General features: G+C 39.9%; 1 protein-coding gene across 1 annotated transcript in view; it reads left to right on the top strand.

Moving 5' to 3' along the window:
* Nucleotides 1–22,365, top strand: part of MTHFS (methenyltetrahydrofolate synthetase) — a 72,713-nt gene extending 50,348 nt beyond the window's left edge. Inside the window, exon 3 of the mRNA XM_087972633.1 lies at nt 22,026–22,365. Within this exon, the coding sequence (XP_087828759.1) occupies nt 22,026–22,150 (125 nt within the window). The 3' untranslated portion in view covers nt 22,151–22,365. The remainder of the gene's footprint in view (nt 1–22,025) is intronic.
* The last annotated feature ends 558 nt before the right edge of the window (nt 22,366–22,923 follow it).

Below are 22,923 nucleotides of genomic sequence, written 5' to 3'. Positions count from 1 at the left end.
TGCAGTATCCTTCCCCTGCCACGCCCACCAAGCCACGCCCACCAAGCCATGACACACATACAAAGCCACACCCACAGAACCAGTAGTAAAAATTTCTGAATCCCACCACTGGTACTGATCTAGAGGGATCCCCTTCCCTTTCTAGAGACAGGCCTTTCTTACTGCATTATTACAAAGAAACAATAATAAGAATAGCAACAGCAGTAAGTATGGCTACTCAGCCAAGCTGCATAGGAAACGAAGTAATATAAGCAAGCTTAATATTTTGCCAGAGGTATGTCATTAGCTCTGCTTAACATTAACAGGAATTAATTGCTGTTATAATCATTTTTATTATAGCATGAATTTTATAAATAACTCCATTAACATTCTTGGTAGTGTGCAAACCGTTGGCCCTGCATTCCTAGCCAGTTTTTCTTTTTTTCTCAGCTAAAGGAAGAATCCTATCTATAATCATAACTGCTGCCTCTTATTTTATCTCCATGTAAGGCAGAATGGTAATATCTTCTTCTTAATATCCTTCCCCGCCCACCCATAATCTTCTTCCTTTGCCTGTAGCCACGAATTCTTTTTTTAAAATTACCCTTCACAATTTTTGATGAGGAACCGTTTCTCGGTCCGCTGTCTTCTCTGCATCTTAAGCCCTAACACTGGACAGACAGCTAAAGATTGTACAGGAAGCAAGGAATACATACTAAGATTCGAGCCGGAGATGGGAACTAGAATTTAGCAGCCATTTGTGCTCCAAGATGAAGGTAGACTTCAGATTTCAGCATTCCGTGGCCATGGGGTGGCATCAAACGAATTGCAGTTGCATCAGAGGAATTGATTTGGGGCCATTGATTTCATACATGTTGGTGGAAAATGTAATAAGATTTCAGTCCATAACACTCATAATGTGCACCAACTCTGTCTGACTTGCGGGTATCTATCTATCTATCTATCTATCTATCTATCTATCTATCTATCTATCTATCTCTATCTATCTATCTATCTATCTATCTATCTATCTATCTATCTATCTCTATCTATCTATCTATCTATCTATCTATCTATCTATCTATCTATCTATCTATCTATCTATCTATCTACCTATCTATCTATCTTATGAGCCACAGTGGCGCAATGGTTAGAGACTACTTCTGCTGACTGCCGGCTGCCTGTAATTTGGCAGTTCAAATTTCACCAGGGTCAAGGTTGACTCAGCCTTCCATCCTTCCAAGGTGGGTAAAATGGGGACTAGAGGCTGACTCTGTAAACTGCTTAGAGAGGGCTGTAAAGCACCGTGAAGCGGTATAGAAGTCTAAGTGCTATTGCTATTGCTATCCATCCATCCATCCATCCATCCATCCATCCATCCATCCATCCATCCATCCATCCATCTACCTACCTACCTACCTACCTACCTACCTACCTACCTACCTACCTACCTACCTACCGTGTTTCTCATATAATAAGGCTGGGTCTTATTTTTTTTTGAGCCCCGAAAAAATGGCTAGGCCGTCTTTTCGGGGGTGACTTAATTCCTGCCCCTTGCATCTTCGGGCAGGTGGCGACGGCTTGGATGTTGACCTCGGCGTTGGTGGGGCACTTCATATCGGGGTCAACGCAGGCAGCACCATATCCGGGTGTGCAACAAAAGTACTTCCTAACGGCAAGCCCCCCCACCATTCCCCCCCTATTTCGCATGTTTTAATATAGGCATTAATTTGTGGGGAGGGGCTTAATTTCATTTCATGCCTATAAAACATGCTGGGACTTCCTATTGGGGGAGGCCGTATTGTTGGAGAAACAGGGTATCTATCTATCTATCTATCTATCTATCTATCTATCTATCTATCTATCTATCTATCTATCTATCTATCATTACTCCTCTTTTCTTTCTTATCTGCCGACTCTCATTATCTGTCTGTCTGTCTGTCTGTCTGTCTGTCTGTCTGTCTGTCTGTCTATCTATCTATCTATCTATCTATCTATCTATCTATCTATCTATCTATCTATCTATCTATCTATCTATCATATGGCATCCATGCTATCACTGATATACAAATTTAGTTTAAATAAAGCATCTATGGATATGGAGATGTGGATGTGGATGTGTAAAATTTGCATATAATACAATATAGGAGATAGTATGCTATGCAGTGAGATCATCCCAGATGCCTTGAAATTTCCTGAGGAGATATTTTTGCACTACACGTGTTATCGTTTGTTCTGGAGCACCTAAATCATATTGTGGGCTCTCAGCCATATTTTTCGGGGGTGGCTGCATTTCCTAACATCACAAGGGGATGCAATGGACCGACTCAGAGGAATGCTATACGTTGGATTCAACAGAAGGCATCCAGCTGCTTGTGAAGACCCTAGGAGAGAAAAAGCTTTATTTTTAAAAAGATCTCTTGAACTTTGCTAAATTGTCACCCAAGGGCTAGGATAGAACCAAGTTATTGGTCTGGGAGGAATAACTGAAGGAAGGAATGCTGTATACGCCATCTTGGGCTCCTTAAACAAAGCCAGAATAAATTAGTGTCATGCTAAAAATGTCTACTTTCCAACACCACCACCACCCCCAAGCCGATGGAAAATAAACAATGCTTTGTTTTTGCTTTAAAGGAGGAAAAGATGGTTTAGAAAAAGATCTCAAGAATGAAGGAGGATACTCTTGTCATGATCTTGACAGTCAAGTTGACAAGGGAGATGGGATGTGTTTTGTCTTTTGTTGTAGAATGATCGCTCTGAAGGTTGTCTTGATTAGGTTCCCACCAGACCAAGAGAGAACTCCTCCTATGGGGCTTTTCAGAGCAGAAACCTACGCCAGCCGTGGGGCTGCAGGGCAATGGAGAAATGAATTAAGGATGGCAGTGGGGAGATACACAATAGCACCTCCCGCCACTTCTCAACAATGATTGTTTTGTTTTTTTAAATCAGCTAAATAAATTGCCAGGCTCTGAGAATGGTGGGGGAAAACAGTAGGGGAAGACAGGGAGAACTGGAGGAGAGCTTTCGACACAGTATTAGAGGGGAACCTTGAATCAAGCCACTCAAATCCTGCCAGACTAACTGAAATGAAAAATAGGCAATTTTGAACTGTCAACAACCCAGCCCTCCCTCCTTTCATTCAGATTGAAGCTGATATTTCCTGAGCGACAAAGAACCCACCATGGTTTTTAACTGCCATTTCAAGAGGCTGCCACAGGAGTCCATTTGTCTCTGTTTTTGGTCTTGAACTCGGGGGGAAAACTGTCCCATGTTATTTATCCCACAAAAGGCCATTTAGGGAGCGCTTTTGTAAAAGAAAGAGGGAGAGAACAAGGGGAAGAAGAAAGGGGAGGGCGAGGGAGGGAGAAGCAGGGGGGGGGGAGAGAGGAAGAAGGAAAGAGAGAGGGAGAGAGAGAGAGAAAAATAGAAGGTGGGAGGCAGAAGGAGAGGGAGGGGGAGAGGGAGATGTAAAGAGATAGAGGGAGAGAGAAAGGGAGGGAGAAGGAGAGGGAGACAGAGGGAGGAGTGCGAGAAAAAGAGGGAGGGAGAAGGAGAGGGGGAGGGAGGGAGAGAGGGAGGAAAGGGAGAGGGAGGGAGAAGAAGAGGGAGAAGGGGAGAGAGAGAGTTGGCTTAAAGACAGGACAAACTCTGCAATGACATCAAGGATCAGTAATATTTTTTTCTGAAAAATTAATGAAACATATTGTGTTTAATCTGTAGGGCCTGTCTTTGATATGCCCTGTATGTGTGAGAGAGTCTGTGTTTGTAGGGGGTATGTAGGTACAACTATATATTTTTTCCTCTATGTACAGTATACACACACAGAAATATACATGTACAATAACATACATGCATAAACTTATATAAGAAGACCTCAGGGGTCTAATTTGTTGTGGTTCCTCTTTCTTTTCCCTTTTCTCTCTCTCTTTTAAAATTCTTATTCTTATTTTTTCTGTTCTGTTTACTAAAGCCAAAAATATTAAAAAAATAAATATTTTATACTATAAATGCAATTCTGCATGAATTAAATATTTCCTTGTTGAGTGTAGGTCTGGCTTCCCGCCAGTTGTAAAATATGTGAAAGTTGGCCTCAATTACTTCGGAGGTGGCTTCGAACTCTTTGATTCCATGAAGCGCAGGTAGTCCTTCACTTACGGCCACAAGTGAGCCCAAAATTTCCACTGCTAAGCCAGACGATTGTTAAGTGAGTTTTGCCCCCTTTTATGACCTTTCTTGCCACAGTTGTTAAGTGAAACACTACAGTTGTTAAATTAGTAACACGGTTGTTAAATGAAATCTGGCGTCTCCATTGTCTTTCCCTGTCAGAAGGTCGCAAAAGGGGAATCACATGACCCCAGGACACTCAACCATCATAAGTACATGCCAGTTGCCAAGCATCTGAATTTTGATCACATGACCATGGGGTTGCTACAAGGGTTATAAGTGTCAGTGTTCCAGAAAACCTCCACTCCAACCAATAACTCCGAGATAGACATCTTGTCAAAAGTTCTTTTTTATTTGGATAGTAAACTGGCACATCTGGGGAATCCCGAATTTGAAAGTTCTGGGTTTCCTTGCAAGAAGTTTAGTTTAGTTTAGTTTATTGTCACTGCACCTCGTACAACGAAATCAAACACCATCTTCGGTGCACATCATGGCTATGACCCTGAAAATAAACACAAACACACATCCTTCACATGCCACACATTGAATTGAAAACCCCTGACACGACACCAACACTGCACTATACAGTAGAATTCAAGAGAGCTACTGCCCTGGGATAGAAGCTGTTTTTCAGCCCATTTGTCCTTGTTTTTATTATACTGTACTGTCTGCTAGATGGTAATAGTTCAAAAAAAGGGTTCCCAGGATGAGATGGATCTTTGAGAATGTTTTGAACTTTCTTAAGGCAGCGGGAGCTATAAAGCTCTTCCAAAGAGGGAAGAGGGCAACCCATGATCTTCTGGACAATGATGTTAACCCTCTGGAGTGCTGTCCTATCTGCCACTGTGCAGTTGGCAAACCATACAGAGGTGCAATAAGTTAGGATTCTCTCTATGGTGCAGCGGTAGAAGGTCACCAGCAGTTTTCCATCTAGTTGTTGTTTCCTGAGAAGTCTAAGGTAGTATAACCTCTGCTGGGCCCTTGTAGTAAAAACTACAAATCCACCCCCTGCGTCACATGCCCCAATCACCATCCGTCCCAACTTGAGACATCCCCTCACCCAGGTGCAGAAATAACATGACCTTGACTTAGAAGAAGAATGCTATTATGTCTAACCACATACACTCCAAGAACTTCCCCCATCCCATTTTCCCAGGCTCAAGAATGTGGCAGTGAGGAAGCGGGAGACTCTAATATGGCTTCCAAAGCTGACAATAAGTGTGAAAAAAGGTCATAAGTCACTTTTTTCAGTGTAATTTTGAACGGTCACTAAACGAATTGTTGCAAGTCGAGGACTACCTGTGTATATAATCTCCACACCCCTATGACATGTGACAAAATTAAGGAACCCTTTGCTTTGAATCAGGGAATGAAAATTTAGGCGCAGGATGATTTTTATTTTTTATTTTAAAAAATGCAGTTTGTAACAGGAAGGGTGTTCACGGAGAGAGTGGCAATTGCTTTTTTTTTTTTGACTTGCAAAAGGAAAAGAAAAATCAATTTTCTCAATGTCATTTTAAAATGTCAGTGAAGGTTACCCCTCCAAGCAACACTCCTAAGAGCAAGCCTATCATTTGAACTCATTTGTACCACCAGCATATTTGGGAAAGCACAAGCCGATATCCTTGGGCATCTGCTTCTCCCTTGGAATCTTTCAAGCAAGCTGACAAATTCTGGGTCTTGACTGAGCACCCCAAGATGGGGAATACTGAGAGCCGAAAGGAGATAGAGGGGAGAAAAGGTTCACCCAAGGAAAACTACATCAGAAAGTTTTGAGTTGGAAACATAGAAAAAGGGACCTTAAGGTATATGTGATACACACACACACACACACACACACACACACACACACGCACAAAGGAGCAAGAGTTTGATAGCACAATGATAGCTGTCTTGATGTTTTTCCCTCTGTAGGGGAGAAAAAATTTTTAAGACAGGTATAACCAATTGTGCAATCAAAGTCGTACTGTTTTTTTGTGGGTGTGTGCATTGCACATGCCATTGAGATCATGAATTGTCATAGAACCAATCTTAAATTACATATAAAAATAGCAACAACAAATGGAGTGGTTTGCCCACCTGGAGAGGATGTCTTGGGATACTGTACCATACAAGTTATATACAAAAAGAGAAGGCCAAAGAACACAAGGCAGACCCAGAAGAAGATGGAAAGATGACATCAAAGACCAACTAACACAGCATCAAATAACAATGGTTAAGGCTGACAGAAGAGCAAGAACCAGAACTTTGTATCTCCCTTGACATCTGAAGCAGGAGTAGGAATAGGAAGAAGAAGAAGTGTAGTAGTAGTAGGAAGAAGGAGGAGGAGGAGGAGGAGGATCCATGTAATAAGTGGGACCTCATGAAATTGTGGCTGCCATCTTAACATCTTTGAATGTTGATCCTTACCTCCCATCCATTTTCAGTAGACCACTCCCAAAGGGAAGATGCCTTGCCAAATGCAACCTTTGGCTTAAGGAGAAACAGGTTCCACATTCACACTTAACAATGCTTATGTTTGAGGAGAAAACCAGACATGTTAAACCTATACTCAGGAACTCTAAGCCATAGCAGGCATCACTGTGGGGAAAAAAAACTGAGGTTAGTTCCACCAAACCTCTGACCCAAAGGATTAGTTACTTTCTACCACTAAAATTGGAGTAATATGCACCAATTTGCTCATAGGACCACCAACCCAAAATAGAGAAGTCAGAATCAACATGGTATAATTTTAATGGAGTGTATAGCATCACTGATCATCTTCACCGTCAGTTCCTGTCGACTGAAACTGATTTTAAAGGAATGGAATGCCACAAGGAGTTCCATTTTTTTTTTTTTGAAACCTTTTGAGAGAACCTGTCATGCTTTCAGATCAGTCAGTAAACATTTTCAGTCCCTTATAATCGAAAAACCTCTTAATTTTGCCTCCTAAAGCAGGCTGCTAAACTCAAGGAAGACTGGGAAACATGCCTACTGTATGTATGAAAAAATGTGCCAACTAGAAGTGGATTCTTGAGTTGAATTGACCCTCACAGCTTGTTTTTCTCTTGTCTCCCCAATAAGAATCTGATCTGCACCAGGATCTTATTTTTATATTTGAAGTTCTGATGAAAAACTAAGTTGATTTCATATGGCCCAGATCTGTCCGGCTTATTTTGCTAAGCATCAAATCAATGAAAAGATAACTTAGCTGCCTTCATATACAATTAGAATGCTTTTCACTCTGCTTTGTGGATCAAAATGAAGACTGGGTTCATATGTTACATAAAACTTTGGTTGGCTTATCTATGGTTCACCGAGTTACCTACAATTTCAATGCAAGAAGCCTCGTGAATAAAATACCTGAATTTCTCATCCTACTAAATATGGCTAACTTCGACATTATATTTGTCTGTGAAACATGGCTCAATGCATCTCTCCCCGACTCCATTACCACAGTAAGAGACTATCATGTTTACCGATCAGATCGTGAAAATCGTCGAGGAGGTTGCTATCTTCTATAAAAAATCCTTACATCTAAAAAATATCCAAGTTACCCAGGAGCTTGCTCTTCCTGAGACCATCATCTATGAACTATCCTTAAATATCACAATTCGATTCTTACTATGTTACAGAGCACCTGATTATGACATCGAACATGTAAACAAACTAAATACATTACTAACATGGGCTGCATCCTGCTCATACCCTTTTATCTTTCTTGGTGATTTCAATCTACCTCATATTGACTGGACCCTAAATGATTGTACAACTGAAATCATACACACAACCTTCTACAATGCTATTACAAATCTGGGACTGGAACAACTAGTAACCAACAACACTAGACTAAACAACTGCCTCGATCTCATCTTCTGCAATAGTTTGAATTTAATTTACAGAATACAAACTAAAGAACCCTTTTCCAGTAGTGACCACAATATGATTGACTTTTGTCTCAACATACGTCCACACAAAAATCACCACAATGATGTAATCCCCAATTGTAACTTCAAAAAAGGCAACTATGATCTTATAGACAACGATCTCTCATCCCTTGATTGGCAATCTCTATTCACTGGATGCAATACTGTTGAAGACCATTACAACATATTTTTACTTGAAGTCAAAAGAGTCATCAAACTATATGTACCAACAACAACTCCCAAAACAAAACAAAAAAGCAGATTACCCATAACAATAAGGAAACTTCAATCCAAAAAGAGATCACTCTGGCGGAAAAACAAATCTGGTCACGTTGCCAATTTCAAAAACCGATACAAAAATTTATGCCACCAGATAAAGACCGAATGCACCAATTATCACATTAAACAAGAGGAAAACCTTCTAAGCACCAATTCCACCCGTACTTTTTACAATTTTGTAAACAACAAACTAAAGACTCAAGGTCCATCCCTCCCATGATAGGACCTGATGGTAAAGACTGCAACGACGACACCATTAAAGCCAACATCTTTAACACATTCTTCAGCTCAGTATTTGTAAACAGCAATGGATCATGCCCAGTATTTCCTAGCCGTACCACAGATAACAACAATGATCTAATACATATCGATTTCACAGAAGACAATGTTGAAAAAGCACTACACAATCTAAAACCATCTCTATCTATTGGACCGGATGGAATATGTGCCTACTTCTTAAAAAAGCTATCCACTGCCATAGCCAAACCTCTAAGCATAATCTTTGAAAAATCTTTCAGGACCAGCTCCTTGCCTAACCTATGGTCACAAGCCACAGTCATCCCCATCTTCAAAAAGGGAGACCCAAGCCTAGTTGAAAATTACAGGCCAATCTCCTTATGCTGCGTCACCTGTAAAGTCATGGAATCAATTATTAACCAATCCATCATCCTCCACTTAGAGACAAATAACCTACTCTCCAATAAACAATTTGGTTTCAGAAAAAAAACTATCCTGTAATCTGCAACTCTTACACTGCAAAAACATATGGACGACACAACTCGACCAGGGCAAAGCAATAGACGCAATCTACATAGACTTCTGTAAAGCCTTTGATTCAGTGGTACACGACAAACTACTCCTAAAAAATAAAATCCTATGGTATCTCTGGACAACTGAATAACTGGATAGAAGCATTCCTGTCAAACAGACAACAAATGGTCAAAATTGGGAGCGTCCTATCAAATCCAGTACCTGTCAATAGTGGTGTCCCCCAAGGCAGTGTTCTAGGACCAACTCTCTTCATACTCTACATAAATGACCTCTGTGATCATATTAAGAGCAATTGCGTTCTCTTCGCTGATGATGTAAAGCTGTTCAATACCACAGACAATACTGCTACCCTACAAAAAGATCTTGACTATGTATCAGAATGGTCAAACAAATGGCAACTTCAAATCTCAACAAATAAATGCTCTGTCTTACATATTGGCAAAAAAATCAGAAAATAAAATACAAGCTGAATAGTCAAGATCTTGTTGATGACCCAAGCTCTGTAAAGGACCTTGGAATACTCACCTCTAATGATCTAAGTGCTAGAGCCCACTGCAACTACATAGCCAAAAAGGCATTAAGAGTTGTTAACCTAATCCTACATAGCTTTTTCTCTGGTAATATCACACTACTAACCAGAGCATACAAAACATTTGCTAGACCAATACTCGAATACAGTTCATCAGTCTGGAACCCACATTACGTATCTGATATTAGCACAATTGAGAAAGTCCAGAAATATTTCACAAGAAGAGTTCTCCACTCCTCTACTCGTTGTAGAATACCTTATGCCACCAGACTTGAAATTCTAGAACTAGAAAACCTTGAATTACGCCGTCTTCGGTCTGACTTAAGCATGGTATATAAAATCATACATTGCAATGTCCTACCTGTCAATGAATACTTCAGCTTCAACCATAACAACACAAGAGCATACAATAGATACAAACTCAAAGTTAACCGCACCAAACTTGATTGCAGGAAATACGACTTCAGCAATAGAGTGGTCAATGTCTGGAATACTCTACCCGACTCTGTAGTTTCTTCCCCAAACCCCAAAAACTTTAACCTTAGACTGTCTACTATTGACCTCACCCTTTCCTAAGAGGTCTGTAGGGGGCGTGCATAAGCGCACCAACGTGCCTACCGTCCCTTTCCTATTGTTTCTCTTATTCTTTTATTTTTCTTATATGTACCCATTTCATGTATTCACAACTATGTATACACTTATACTTATTATCTTGTAAACAATTGGCAAATCAAATAAATAAATAAATAAATTAGCTGGATTCATATGTTGCTTTAATCCAAAACTAGGTAAAGAACCTGATTACTTTATGCAATGTATCAGGCCAATTGTAGTGCTTTGGTTTATAACTGGGGACCCCAATTCTGTGCTGCAGCCCACTACTGGGCTATGGTCTATTCACAACCAGGTCACATGAGCGGTGGGCCAGCATGCGTGCAAGTTGTGCAAGTTGAGTTGTGCACGCATGTATGTGCACACTGGCTCACCACTCTTGCAAATTGAACTACGCACACACGTGCATGCTGGCCTACCACTCACGTGGCCCAGTTCCCCTCTCCCCCCTACTGCTGAGCCACCTTGGTGCAAAGGTTGGGGACTGCTGGTTTATAACATAATATTAGTCTTTAATAGGTGGACTTACTATTCACACGAAGCTAAAATTAAATCACATTATGTCTTAATAGAGTGAATGAGCCAGACCTCCAAGATATTTAGAAGAGAATATTTGTAGCTAAGGGTGATGTCATGCCCCATACCCTGTTCTTTCAATAAAGCACCCAAATCTACACACACGGTCTGTTTTATTGGAGGAAATAAATAAATGTTGAGCTGCACACAGACTAATGTGTAGTGAGGACAGAACAGCTGAATTCTGGAATCCTTGGTGCTCTTTGGGCTTGGCAGTTTTCTTGAAGACGTTTCATTGACAAACTAGATAATATCATCAGTGCAATGGACTGATTGGGCCTCCACATCAAGATCATTTCTAATCTGGAATTCTTCAAATGGATGCATATTGGTTGGAGGTTTATGATAATTTTAGCACTGTGGTTCTGAAGATTTCTGGTTCTAAGATGTGAATCAAGAGCCCAAACCTCTTGTTTCCAGTTCTTGCATGTACAATAATAATAATAATAATAATAATAATAATAATAATAATAATAATAATAATAATAATAATAACAACAATAATAATAATAATAATTTAAAAAAAAAACTGGAGTGGATGGAACTCATTCAATTCTTTTCTTCTTCTTCTTCTGGGGAATTTTGCCACAAATCTGGCTAGAGGAAAACACAGATGGTGATCTCAGCTTGCAAGCTTGCACTTCTCTGAAACAGCTTGCTTGGAAGGATTGATTACTGTGCTCCCCCAAAAGAGAAAAATCAGCAGTTGTTATTGATATGAGGCAGACATTTATCAGCTTGGCGCTCTGATGGGGAGGAGAAAAAAAACACCACACATGTCAACTTTAAACCTAAACATATAAAAAATAAATAAAAGCGGAGTTAGAAAAATATTTTTAAAAGCTGCAATTCCTTGGATGACTCCCTTAGATGTTTTGGGTTTGATTTCCAGTGCACATGTTTGTCAAGGAGAGGAGGAAGTGACACCTGATGAGGTCCTAGTTTTAATGCTAGCATGGGGTAGTGGTTAGGTATTGAAGCTGGATGCAGAAGATATTGGGTTCAAGTCTCCACTCAGCCATAGAAGCTAACTACGGCAAAATACAAGGGCAAATTTATATCTTCTAGCACAGGGGTATCAAATTCAATTCCACTGAGAGCCACATCAGAATTGTGCTTGACAATTCTGTGGTGGGTGTGGCAGGGTGAGTGTGGCCAGCTTGCCATCACTCATGGTGGCCCGAGAGCTTTGCCAGCGAAAACCGGCTCGTGAGCTCCGTTCTCAACTGGGACATCCTCCTGCAGCCCTCTGCCAGCTAAAACGGAGCCCTCCCAAGCTCTGTTTCCAGCTGTGACATCCTCCTGCAGCCCTCTGCCAGCAGAAACAGAGCTCTGGCAGATTGCACGTGGCCGTCATGAGCTCCATTTTTGCTGGCAGAGGCACCACGGGCCGGTCCTTTGCTATTTCCAGGGTGGCCTTGCAGGCCAGATCTAAGCACCCCTCAGGTTGGATCTGGCCCGCTGGCCTTGAGTTTGACACCCCTGTCCTAGCACATCAAAATGCTCCCTTCTACATTGAAGTCTGCTATCAAATGCTGGGACATGAGTACCTTCATGATGGAGAATTCCAAAACCCACCCCTAGCCTGCTTCAAATGAACAAATGGGAGGGGGCTTTGTTAGCTTCTCCTCAGGGTCTTTATTGTCCACAACTGCACGGAGATGCCTTAGAGATGAAATTTGCATCATTTTCAGAATGGCCAAAAAGCCACATTTTCTTGAGGCCATTCTGTTTCTCACTGCTCTATTTAGCACCAAAATGAGAAAAGTTGAACTCTTCGGCTGGTCTCCAGATGGCCATGATGAGAACTTCTTTTGCATTTTAAGATCAAACTGTCACAGAAGTGGAGAGGAGAACTGAAAAACCCAGTAAACAAAGATAAGGTAGCTACATGGCTTTTTTAAAAAAAGTCATAATATCCCAGAGCATTTTTTCTTCTTCTTTCGGGGATATTTGCATTATATAATTTACAGCATCTTTTTAAGTGAAGGCAGCTGTCTTCTGTACCTAGGCCATATAATTAATAGGGATGATTTGGTTTGTCCTTCAAAATGAACTACATTTTGGAAGTCCAAAATGGAAGTCACAGTTGGATGTCACAGTTAGAGAGGAGCAAATTTCCATTCCCTAGATGATGTAGATAGAATAGAATTCTTTATTGGCCAAGTGTGGTTGGACACACAAGGAATTTGTCTTGGTGCAAATGCCCTCAGTGTACATAAAAGAAAAGATACATTCATCAAGAGTCAAGAATCATAAGGTTAATAATAGTCATAGGGTACAATAAACAATCAAATCATATTAGGAAACAGTCAATATAAATTGTAAGGATACAAGCCACAAAGTTACAGTCATATAGTTACAAGTGGGAGGGGATGAGCGATAAGGAGTGATGAGAAGGTTAATAGTAATAGTAGTGCAGACTTTGTAAATAGTTGAACAGTGTTGAGGGAATTATTTGTTTAGCAGAGTGATGGTGTTTGGGAGAAAAACTCTCCTTGTGTCTAGTTGTTCTGCTGTGCAGTGCTCTATAGTATAGTTTTGAGGGAAGGAGTTGAAACAATTTATGTCTGGGATGTGAGGTGTCTGTAAATATTTTCACAGCCCTCTTTTTGACTGGTGCGGTATACAGGTCCTCGATGGAAGGCAGGTTGGTAGTAATTGTTTTTTCTGCAGTCCTTGATGTATAGCAAAAATAAGAGAATAACAGAATTGGATGGGACCTCGGAGGTCTTCTTATCCAACCCGCTCCTCAAGTAAAAGATCCTAATCCATTTCAGACAAATGGATGTCAAACTGAAGTCAACAGATTCCTTACATTCTCCTTGACTTCACCCAAATCATATTTTCACGTAGATGATGCTCAGGCCACATATATGACCTAGGAGAATAATGGAAACACGAGAATCCAGATTCAGCATCTAGAAGAGAGATATCTACATAAGGTTGAAGACCTTGAGGGCAAAATCCCAAATCCAAGTTGTCCCAGGACTGACATGGAACAAGTGGCTGTGTGTTACAGTCCAGTCGGGAGAAACTAGGTCCATGTTCCTAAGTTCTGTATCTTAATGCCTTTTTTAAAATCCCATTTTAGAAAAAGCCAGGACTCTGGTATAGATGCCAAGCCTTGAAGATGATGATGATGATGAGATTGGCCAGAAGGCCAGTCTTAGTGGATCTTTTGGCTTGCCAAACACAACCAAAATCCATATCTATCTATCTATCTATCTATCATCTATCTATCTATCTATCCCTGGCAATTATGGGACCAACAACAAATTCCAGTCAAATCCTTTTTTATGGGATGGATAAAGGCCATATATCAATATCAATCCACCCATAAAGTTTAAAAAGAATTTTGACTCTACCTTTAATTTCTCAACAGGGTGAATCTGTGTGAGAAATGGAGTGGAGACACACAACATACTAAGACACTATGTGATATATAATTCACATGAAGAAATGTTACCATAGCTTAGTGCAAAATGTGAACTTTCCTGAAAACGTAGCTATGGGAATATTTTTATGGCTGTGGAAATCAAAGGAAGGTGAAGGAGATATCTCAATGGTATTCCTAACCCTGAGTGCCAACCCCATGAAATGAGCCCCATATCTCCCTTATTTTGAAGGAAAAAGAAATCATTAAGTTTCCTATTTAGTCCCCTTGAAAAGCAAAAATTTTAAAAGCCCATTGTTTTCATTATAAACTTTAAATGAAAAGGGATTCAAACCTAGAAATTATACATTTCCACAGACTTTCAAAGGAAGAGGATGGCAATCGATGGAAATCTGTAGAGGAGAATATATCCCAAAGATGCTTTTTCAAAAGGCAAACTGGACTTTATTTTCCTTTCCTTTCAAGGATAAACTAAGTCCGGTTGCCTTTTGGAAAAGCCCCATTGGGACAACTATGACCTCGAAGACCGAGAATCTCCATAGACAAAGAGGAGAATATACACAGTTTAGGATTGAACTGTGGAGTCTGTTGTGCTCTCTGATGTTGGTCATTTGCTTGCTGATGATGTTCTATTATCTGACAATAGGTAACATCATCAGAGCTAGTGAACAAACCCCACACTCACTAGCACCAATGGTGAAATGCTACCAGTTCGGCCCGGTTCACCTGAACCAGTAGTAAACAAAGCTCTGATGACCAGCTGAGAGGAGAAAGAAGAGCTTTCCTGTTCTTTATCCTCTCAGTTGATTGGCGCAGCAGAGCCTCAGCTGGTGTTTGGAAAACTGTGTTACATGCATGTATTAGGTGCGTGCACACACACACACACACGTGAAGTGCGCGATCACCGAACCGGTAGGGAAACTGTTAGAATCCCACCACTGACTAGCACTGATGATGTCACCTAGCCAGGTAATACAATGTCTGCAAGCAAGCAACCAAGCTCAGGGAGCACCAAGAACTCTACTGATGTAAATCATTCTGAAATAGCAGTTGTAAACCACCGAGAGGTCCCAATTCAATTACTAAGGTGCTGTACATCATAAAGTCTGATAAATACAGCATTCCCAGCTGCTCAGCATTTGAGGTAATGAAAGAGCAGTGCTACAGAGATTTTTCTCCTGGTGTTCATTATACATTCCCCATCCTGCAGGCCAGCCTTTTCCACTAGCAATTGGGAGATTTAGCTACAAAACAGCAGTGGTGCAGCTATTTTCTATTTTGGAATACATGGCTCAAAGCAATACCAAAGGCTTGAAAGTCTTAAAACTAATCACCTTTTTTTTCTTAGTTTCATTTTATTCTAGAAAGTATTGTGGGGATGATACAACCGAATGTTAAACAAAACTTAAATTGTCCATCTAAACAGAAAACAAATTTAGTTGGTTTTTTTTAAGAGCATGGATTTAATTACATGCCTGCAGGCATGCAAGTGCTGATTGCACTTTAGCCATGACAACTTCAGCACCAAAATTCTTTTCTTCCTTCAAGAATACTTTTGAAAGCAAACACACTGAATCAAACTGAGTGAGAATTCACACAGGGGAGAATGGAATGTTTTTCGCCCCCGCACTTTGCACTGCTAATCCCATCTGCAGGCTGAAAAATCCAGCCAGCTCTTTCCTTCCAGCCCAATTTTATTCTCATTTGGCATTGCACCAGTGTGCAATATACATAGCCTCGCAAGCCCATTTTCCCTGCCTCACAGCTAGCACAGGGAGCCTTGACCCTGATTGTTTGCTTTGTGGGTTGTTGAATATGAATGTGTGTACTGTACTCTAATACACAATGTGGCAGGGAACCTTCAGATCTGTGCTGAATAAACACACACTTCATTATCAAAGCTCAAAGCCTTGCAGCTTGGTGTGTTGGCTGGGTTCAGAAAAATTGGCATGCCGGTGTGAACAGAACTTGACAGCAAGGTCAATATTTTCTTGAACTGCCACTGCTGGAACATAACAGTCAGGATTTTTAGAGAGACCAATAGATTTCTGTATAGCAACCGGCACATTGAAAGCTCCCAGTGAGAGGGCCATAATCTCTAAATTGCCTTGAGAGTGGAGGTGAATGGATGATAGGATCAGCCTTCTTCTGATTCACACTCTTCACAAATGTTTATTCTCCAATTCATCCCATCCTGTTGCCACAGGAAATGTGCACGTTTCCCTTGGGGAGGAATAACCCACTCCCAAATACACCCTGCACCCTTGTGTGTATGTGTGTGTGTGCATTAGAGGCAGGAAAAAATGACTTTCTCTTCTGAATGTTAAGAATGGGGTAGTGGATCATTCTTTCCAAATTCTCCAGGGGAAGGAGAAATGATCCATTCATTTATAAAGGATTTGATAAGGACACTGAGCTTGTCAGCTGGAAAACTGAGAGCCCAGGTTCGAGACCCCAGCACTGCGCAATGGAGTGAGCTCCTGTTCTTTGCTCCAGCTCCTGCCCACCTCGCAGTTTGGAAGCATGCAAATGCGAGTAGATAAATAGGTACCACTTCTGTGGGAAGGTAACAGTATTCTGTGCATCTTTAGTTATAACCATGCTGGCCACACGACCGCAGAAAATGTCTTTGGAGAATTCTGGCTCCTTTGGCCAAGAAACGGAGATCAGCACCACATTCTACAGTCAGACACAATGGGACAGGGAAAGTGCAAAGGGAATTGCCAGTACCGAAAATGTGGCATGGGGAAAAATGTTATTACATGATCTTCCTTCCTGATTGAAAGGAAATGTGCAAAGCCCTTGGAAAAAGGATTGAATAGAGAATGGATGCATAATTGCATAAAGGCACCTGGACCATCTTATCACTAAAAGTGTAAGAATATCACATTTTATCACAAGTGTGTAATTGAAATGCTCTTTGCATTTTCAAAAATTGCATTTTAAATCCTGCAATGTAATGGAAATTTTAGATGGTTTTAGCTTTAGTTTAGGGCAGACTTACCAAGTTATTATTGATCATGACAAAATTAGCAGTACATTTTCCTGGAAAAAGAAATATTTCTCCAGAAAATCTGTCTCCTTGGGAGACTGGGATTGCTATATAATTACTCTCATTAATCAAGCTTTTTGTGAATCAGAGAAAGATGATCAAAACAAATAGGTAACAATTATATGGAAGGAAGGGAAGGCACATTGTTCATCATAGACTTGAATGTCCATAATATTCCATTAAGCATTGTTTCATTTTCCTAACATGACAATATCCCTAGGTGAAATATGTTTTATTTTTGCTGTTCTTTCTAAAAAAAGCCAATAAAGGAACTATCAGTATAAAGTTTTCAAAATGATCTCTTGGTAATGGAGGTGGATTAAGAGAATGTCTGGCCAAAGCAATTACTCATTCAGAGTTACAAAAGGAAGACTCCTTTAAGAATTGCTGCATCAAGTTTACAAGAGCCTTTCCCTTCATGCTTGTAAGAAAAAGTTGTGTGTCCACACCAGTATTGGCAGATTTTTAGGGAAGTTGACGCATAATTATCAAGAGTGGAGGGCTGTCCTAGGCTATTTATTTAACCGTTTGCGCTACCGTTGAAATCTGCACTTCACATGGCAATTTTAAATACAGACGTACAGCTCCTGGCATGCAAATGCATCATCTTAAATGAGAGGAGTAAGTAGATCAGGCATGCAAATTGCACATCAAAATCATGAAACGGGTTACAAACGCAGTTAAATGAAGGGATTCAAAAGCTGAACAACTGGAAAGAACATTAAAAAAAAATCAAATGTTCCCTGCCTTGGGTACAAACAAACAAATGTTATTTGATGAAGTATTGTTAATGCTGCTTTTCGGCTGAAATGTTTTCCAGAACAGGTTACAGAATAAACCATGCCTCAGACCATAAGATATAGCCTAAGGAAAACACGAAAGGAGAAAGGGAGGGAGAGGGGAAAAGAACTACTTGGTGATCTCTGAGCTTGGTTGTTTTCTTGCAGATGTTTGATTAGCCAACTAAGTAATATCATCACTGCTAGAAGGGAATGGGGTTTGCTCTTATTTTTATATATCCGTGGCTTGCCCTGCCAATGTTGGTGGGAATGTTCTTGCTGGTTCCTTAATTATGCTATTATTTATTATTAGCTTGTCTGTATTGATAGTTACTTGATTAAGGTATGGTGCCAATTTGTAAAACATTCCTATGCCTGTTTCCAAGTTGCCATGAGAAAGAGGGAGGGGAGAAAGACCTGAAGGAGCATACGGCAAATAAAAGCATTCCAATTTTATCTCACAAAGATTGTAACTTAGGCATCTGAGTATTTTGCCTTTATTTGAGAAAGTGAGTGATGACACCCAGCCCATGAATGTGTTTTGTTGGAGCAGCTGAATTATGATACACGGGGGAGGGGGGGGGAGACACAGGGTCATAGGTGATTGTAAATTATGTGTCTCAGAGTTGGCTTCATACAAGTTATGCCAGCATGTTGCTCCTAATAAAACTTTTGAAGATTTTTGAAGCTTGGCTCAAAGCTGATGATTTAATTAGGGTGATAGCTGGAAACTTGACATATGGTTTACTTGATTGTTGATGTAGTGTTAATCTTGGTATTAATCTCTGCTCGTATGGGTGTTGATTGCTGGTGAGGTGGTGGTGTTTTGGCTTGTGGATTGTCTCTTTTGTTCTCTCAAAAGAGACAGTAGGTTTCCTCTAACTCAAAGATGGGCAACCCTAGGTTTCCTACTCAAGATTTCTTGAAAAGCCAATAAGCATCGTTGGCAGACCAATCATAGTGGACAAGGCTGTGGTTTTCTCTTTTTTCCTCCTTACAGAAGGTTTTGGCAGTGCTTTCCATCTCCAGATGACACGGAATCTCAAAAAAAAAAAAAAAAAAGAGAGTTAAAACATGTGCCACCTTGCTCCTTTCTCCTCTCTCCCCCAACCTTCCAAATTATGCAAATTGTGGCAAAAGAGGAAAGAAAATTACTTTGATTGGAATACTCTGTAACAGCAGCTTGATTTGCTCTGAACTGTTAAAAGGATGCAGAAGACTATAATAATCTTAACAGCTGGTTGTCTCTCTCTAGATTGTTCAGACCACAACAAAATTCTGTGTGAATAGATAGATAGATAGATAGATAGATAGATAGATAGATAGATATAGATATAGATATAGATATAGATATAGATATAGATATAGATATAGATATAGATATAGATAGATAGATAGATAGATAGATAGATAGATGATAGATATAGATATATAGATAGATAGATAGATAGATAGATAGATAGATAGATAGATAGATGATAGATATAGATATCTATAGATGATAGATAGATAGATAGATAGATAGATAGATAGATAGATAGATAGATAACCACAGATCAACAGTCTTCAAACTCGGCAAGTTAAGACTTGTGGACTTCAACTCCCAGAATTCCTGAGCTAACATGACTGGAGGAGGAATTCTGGCAATTGAAATCCACAAGTCTTAAAGTTGTCAAGTTTGAAGACCCCTGCCACAGATAGATGAGAGGGAGGGAGAGGGGGGGAGAGGGGGGGAGGGAGAAAGAGAGAGAGAGAGAGAGAAAGAGAGAAAGAAAGAAAGAAAGAAAGAAAGAAAGAAAGAAAGAAAGAAAGAAAGAAAGAAAGAAAGAAAGAAAGAAAGAAAGAAAGAAAGAAAGAAAGGGGAAGATTATGTACTATACAAAATGGTATAACCCTACCAATGGATGGGAAGAATCTTCAATATTTTAATCTGATTTTTTGGATTTTAAGTTTTCCTGTGAAATAGATTGTGTCGGCTTGAATTTTGCAACCTTCCAAAGATGGGATGTAAAGCCCACAATTTTGTGACTTGACAGGGCTTATTTTAGTAGCATACACTCAAGTTCTGAGCTTCAGACACTGACAAACTTGGCAACTTATAGCTGTGATTTTATTTGCAGACCCAGAAGGATCCGATTTTTGTTTGTGTTAAACTTGCTGAAATAATTGCTCTGGCTAGAATCAAAGCTGCCTTATTCTTACTATTGTGATAATTGCAATGTATGACCTATGTTGGTGGGAAGGGAGACATTGGGAAATTAAGCAAATATTTCTTCTTTTATAGTTGAATGATTTGGAATTTTGCAATGACTTCTCTACTGCAGCTGGCTAAAAAGGGATTTGTCCATTTGGCCTGAGGGCTTGCTTAGAATTACCATTGAACTAAACATCCATGGCCAAACAACTCTTCAGTCCTGATATGCAAAATTAAAAGAATTCCTATTCTATTCTATTCTATTCTATTCTATTCTATTCTATTCTATTCTATTCTATTCTATTCTATTCTATTCTATTCTATTCTATTCTATTCTATTCTATTCCATTCCATTCCATTCCATTCCATTCCATTCCATTCCATTCTATTCTAAAAGAAAAAGAAATAGCCATCACTTTCTTAGTCCTTTCCTTTGCAGAATAAACACAGGAATGTAGTTTTATATGGGTAGTTTAAGGCAGAGGTCTTCAAACTTGACAGCTTGAAGACTTGTCAACTTCAACTCCCAGAATTCCTCCTTCAGTCATGTTAGCTCAAGAATTCTGGGAGTTGAAGTCCACAAGTCTTAAACTTGCCAAGTTTGAAGACCCTTGGTTAAAGAAATGATGGTTGGGAGCTGTCCAAGAGAGAAAGTGCTGATGTCCAGGGAATGGGATGTGCACAAGAAGGGTCAATGACAATTTGCCACGGCCAACTTACCATGGCCATCTCATCACAGGATATCACACTAATATCAAAAAATGGCAGAACAGAATCATGAAAGAAAGGATGCAAAAGAAGGTAGAGAATGAAATGTGAATGGCAAAAATTGAAATACTTTTTTATTTATTTTAAATAATTAAATAGAATTGTTAAATTGTTCTGCAGCCAGTTGTTCCGTGGCGAGTTGGCCATGATGAGTTGTCCTGTGGTGACTTGACCATAGTCAGTTGGTCATGGCAAGTTGGCTGCAGCCAGTTGGCTGTGCCAAGTGGTCCCCTTCTCACCTAAGAAAGCACCTAGTTTTCCAAGGATGTGCCTGCAAAAATTTTGAGAGCTGATTGCATTTGCATCAATAGCACAATTCTTACACATAGGTGTTTTTTTTTTTTTTTTTGAAAGGGAGAGGAACTTCAGAGGCAGCAAACTTTGGGACCATTTTTCACCTCCACTTCCAGGTAGTTATGAGTATATGAAAATTTCATAAGGCAACTCTAGGACTTCGATCTGTCATGAGTAGGAATAATTAATCCTCCAGGAAGGATTTCACAATGGACACATTAGCTTAGCACTAAGTAGGATGCAAGAAAAGGAGATGGAGAATGCCCAGGCAACCATTTATCTAGGGTTTTTGCCTGAGCAGAAGGATGGACTAGTCACCAGAAAACCTCCAAGGTTCCTTCCAACTCTGTTATTCTATTCTATTCTATTCTATTCTATTCTATTCTATTCTATTCTATTCTATTCTGTTCTGTTCTGTTCTATTCTGTTCTGTTCTGTTCTGTTCTGTTCTATTCCTATTCCTATTCCTATTCCTATTCCTATTCCTATTCCTACTCTACTCTATTGACTGGAACATTGGGTGGGATAGGTTTGTTCAATGCTGGCAGTTCTATAAATAGTCTACTCATGTGCCATGGCACACTGAATCACATCCAGAAGCTTATTGTCAGCCAGTAGTGGTTCAGGGAGGGTCCTATGTTACATGGAAGTTATATGTCATAACTACCTACATCATTGCAAATAATAAGAAAGAATATCTGATCTGGTCTTTTTCTATATTTCTAGGAGGAAGCATGAGGTCTGATTTTCTCCAGGGGAAAACAGTCAAGCAAGTCACCCACCCAACCACCCACCCCACCAATTCTACTGCAGGAACTTCACATCCATTTCATGGTACAGAAAGCTTATGATTTAGACCAACACGACTTCCTAAAGCAACTGAGACAGACTTATAAAGGAAATTGAAACTTTTATTAAACACCACTAAAAAAAGGAGGAAGAATAAACTGCAACAACATCATCATGGGGGTTTAAATCTGAATTGCCATGCTTCTGACTTTGCTCCATGACCGTTGTCCTACTTTTCCTATCAAAACAATCATAAATACAGCTTGATAAGGTTGGATCCTTTTGGTATTCTGTTTTTCATGGCAGGTGCCCTTTGCTAGAAAGTTGGTTTATTGCTTGCTATGTCTTGATTATTAAAAATAAACAAAGGAAGGCCATTGAAGCGCAGCTAAGGAGTTTTACCCCATGCAATTTTCTTAAGGGTCTTTAATTAATTCTATAGTTTTTGATTCAACTCTCTAAGCTCCCTTTTGATACATCATTTATGTAGCCAATGGTTATATGCAAGCTTTCCTCAATGAATTATGTTTGATAGATCAGATCATAAGGAGCCCAAATGCTTGCCTGCTTTTCTCCCCCCCCACCCCTACATTTTTAATGTATAATTTACTATTAGTAACACTAAATAGAACCTTTTGAATTGGGTTAATAGCACTCAAACTTTGGCTGGATGAATTAACTAGGCGAATGTCATAAATACATCTCCATTGCCAAGCATCTGCATTTTGATCACGTGACCACGAGGATGCCTCCCCAGTCATAAGTGTGAAAAATGGTCATAAGTCACTTTTTTCCAGTGCTGTTGTAACTTTGAATGGTCACTGAACAAAGGGTT

Source organism: Notechis scutatus, chromosome 11 (assembly GCF_049901735.1).
Source record: "Notechis scutatus isolate UNSWTSFEM ecotype Mainland chromosome 11, rNotScu1.2, whole genome shotgun sequence".
NCBI lineage: Eukaryota > Metazoa > Chordata > Lepidosauria > Squamata > Elapidae > Notechis > Notechis scutatus.
This window is presented reverse-complemented; position numbering and strand designations above follow the sequence as displayed.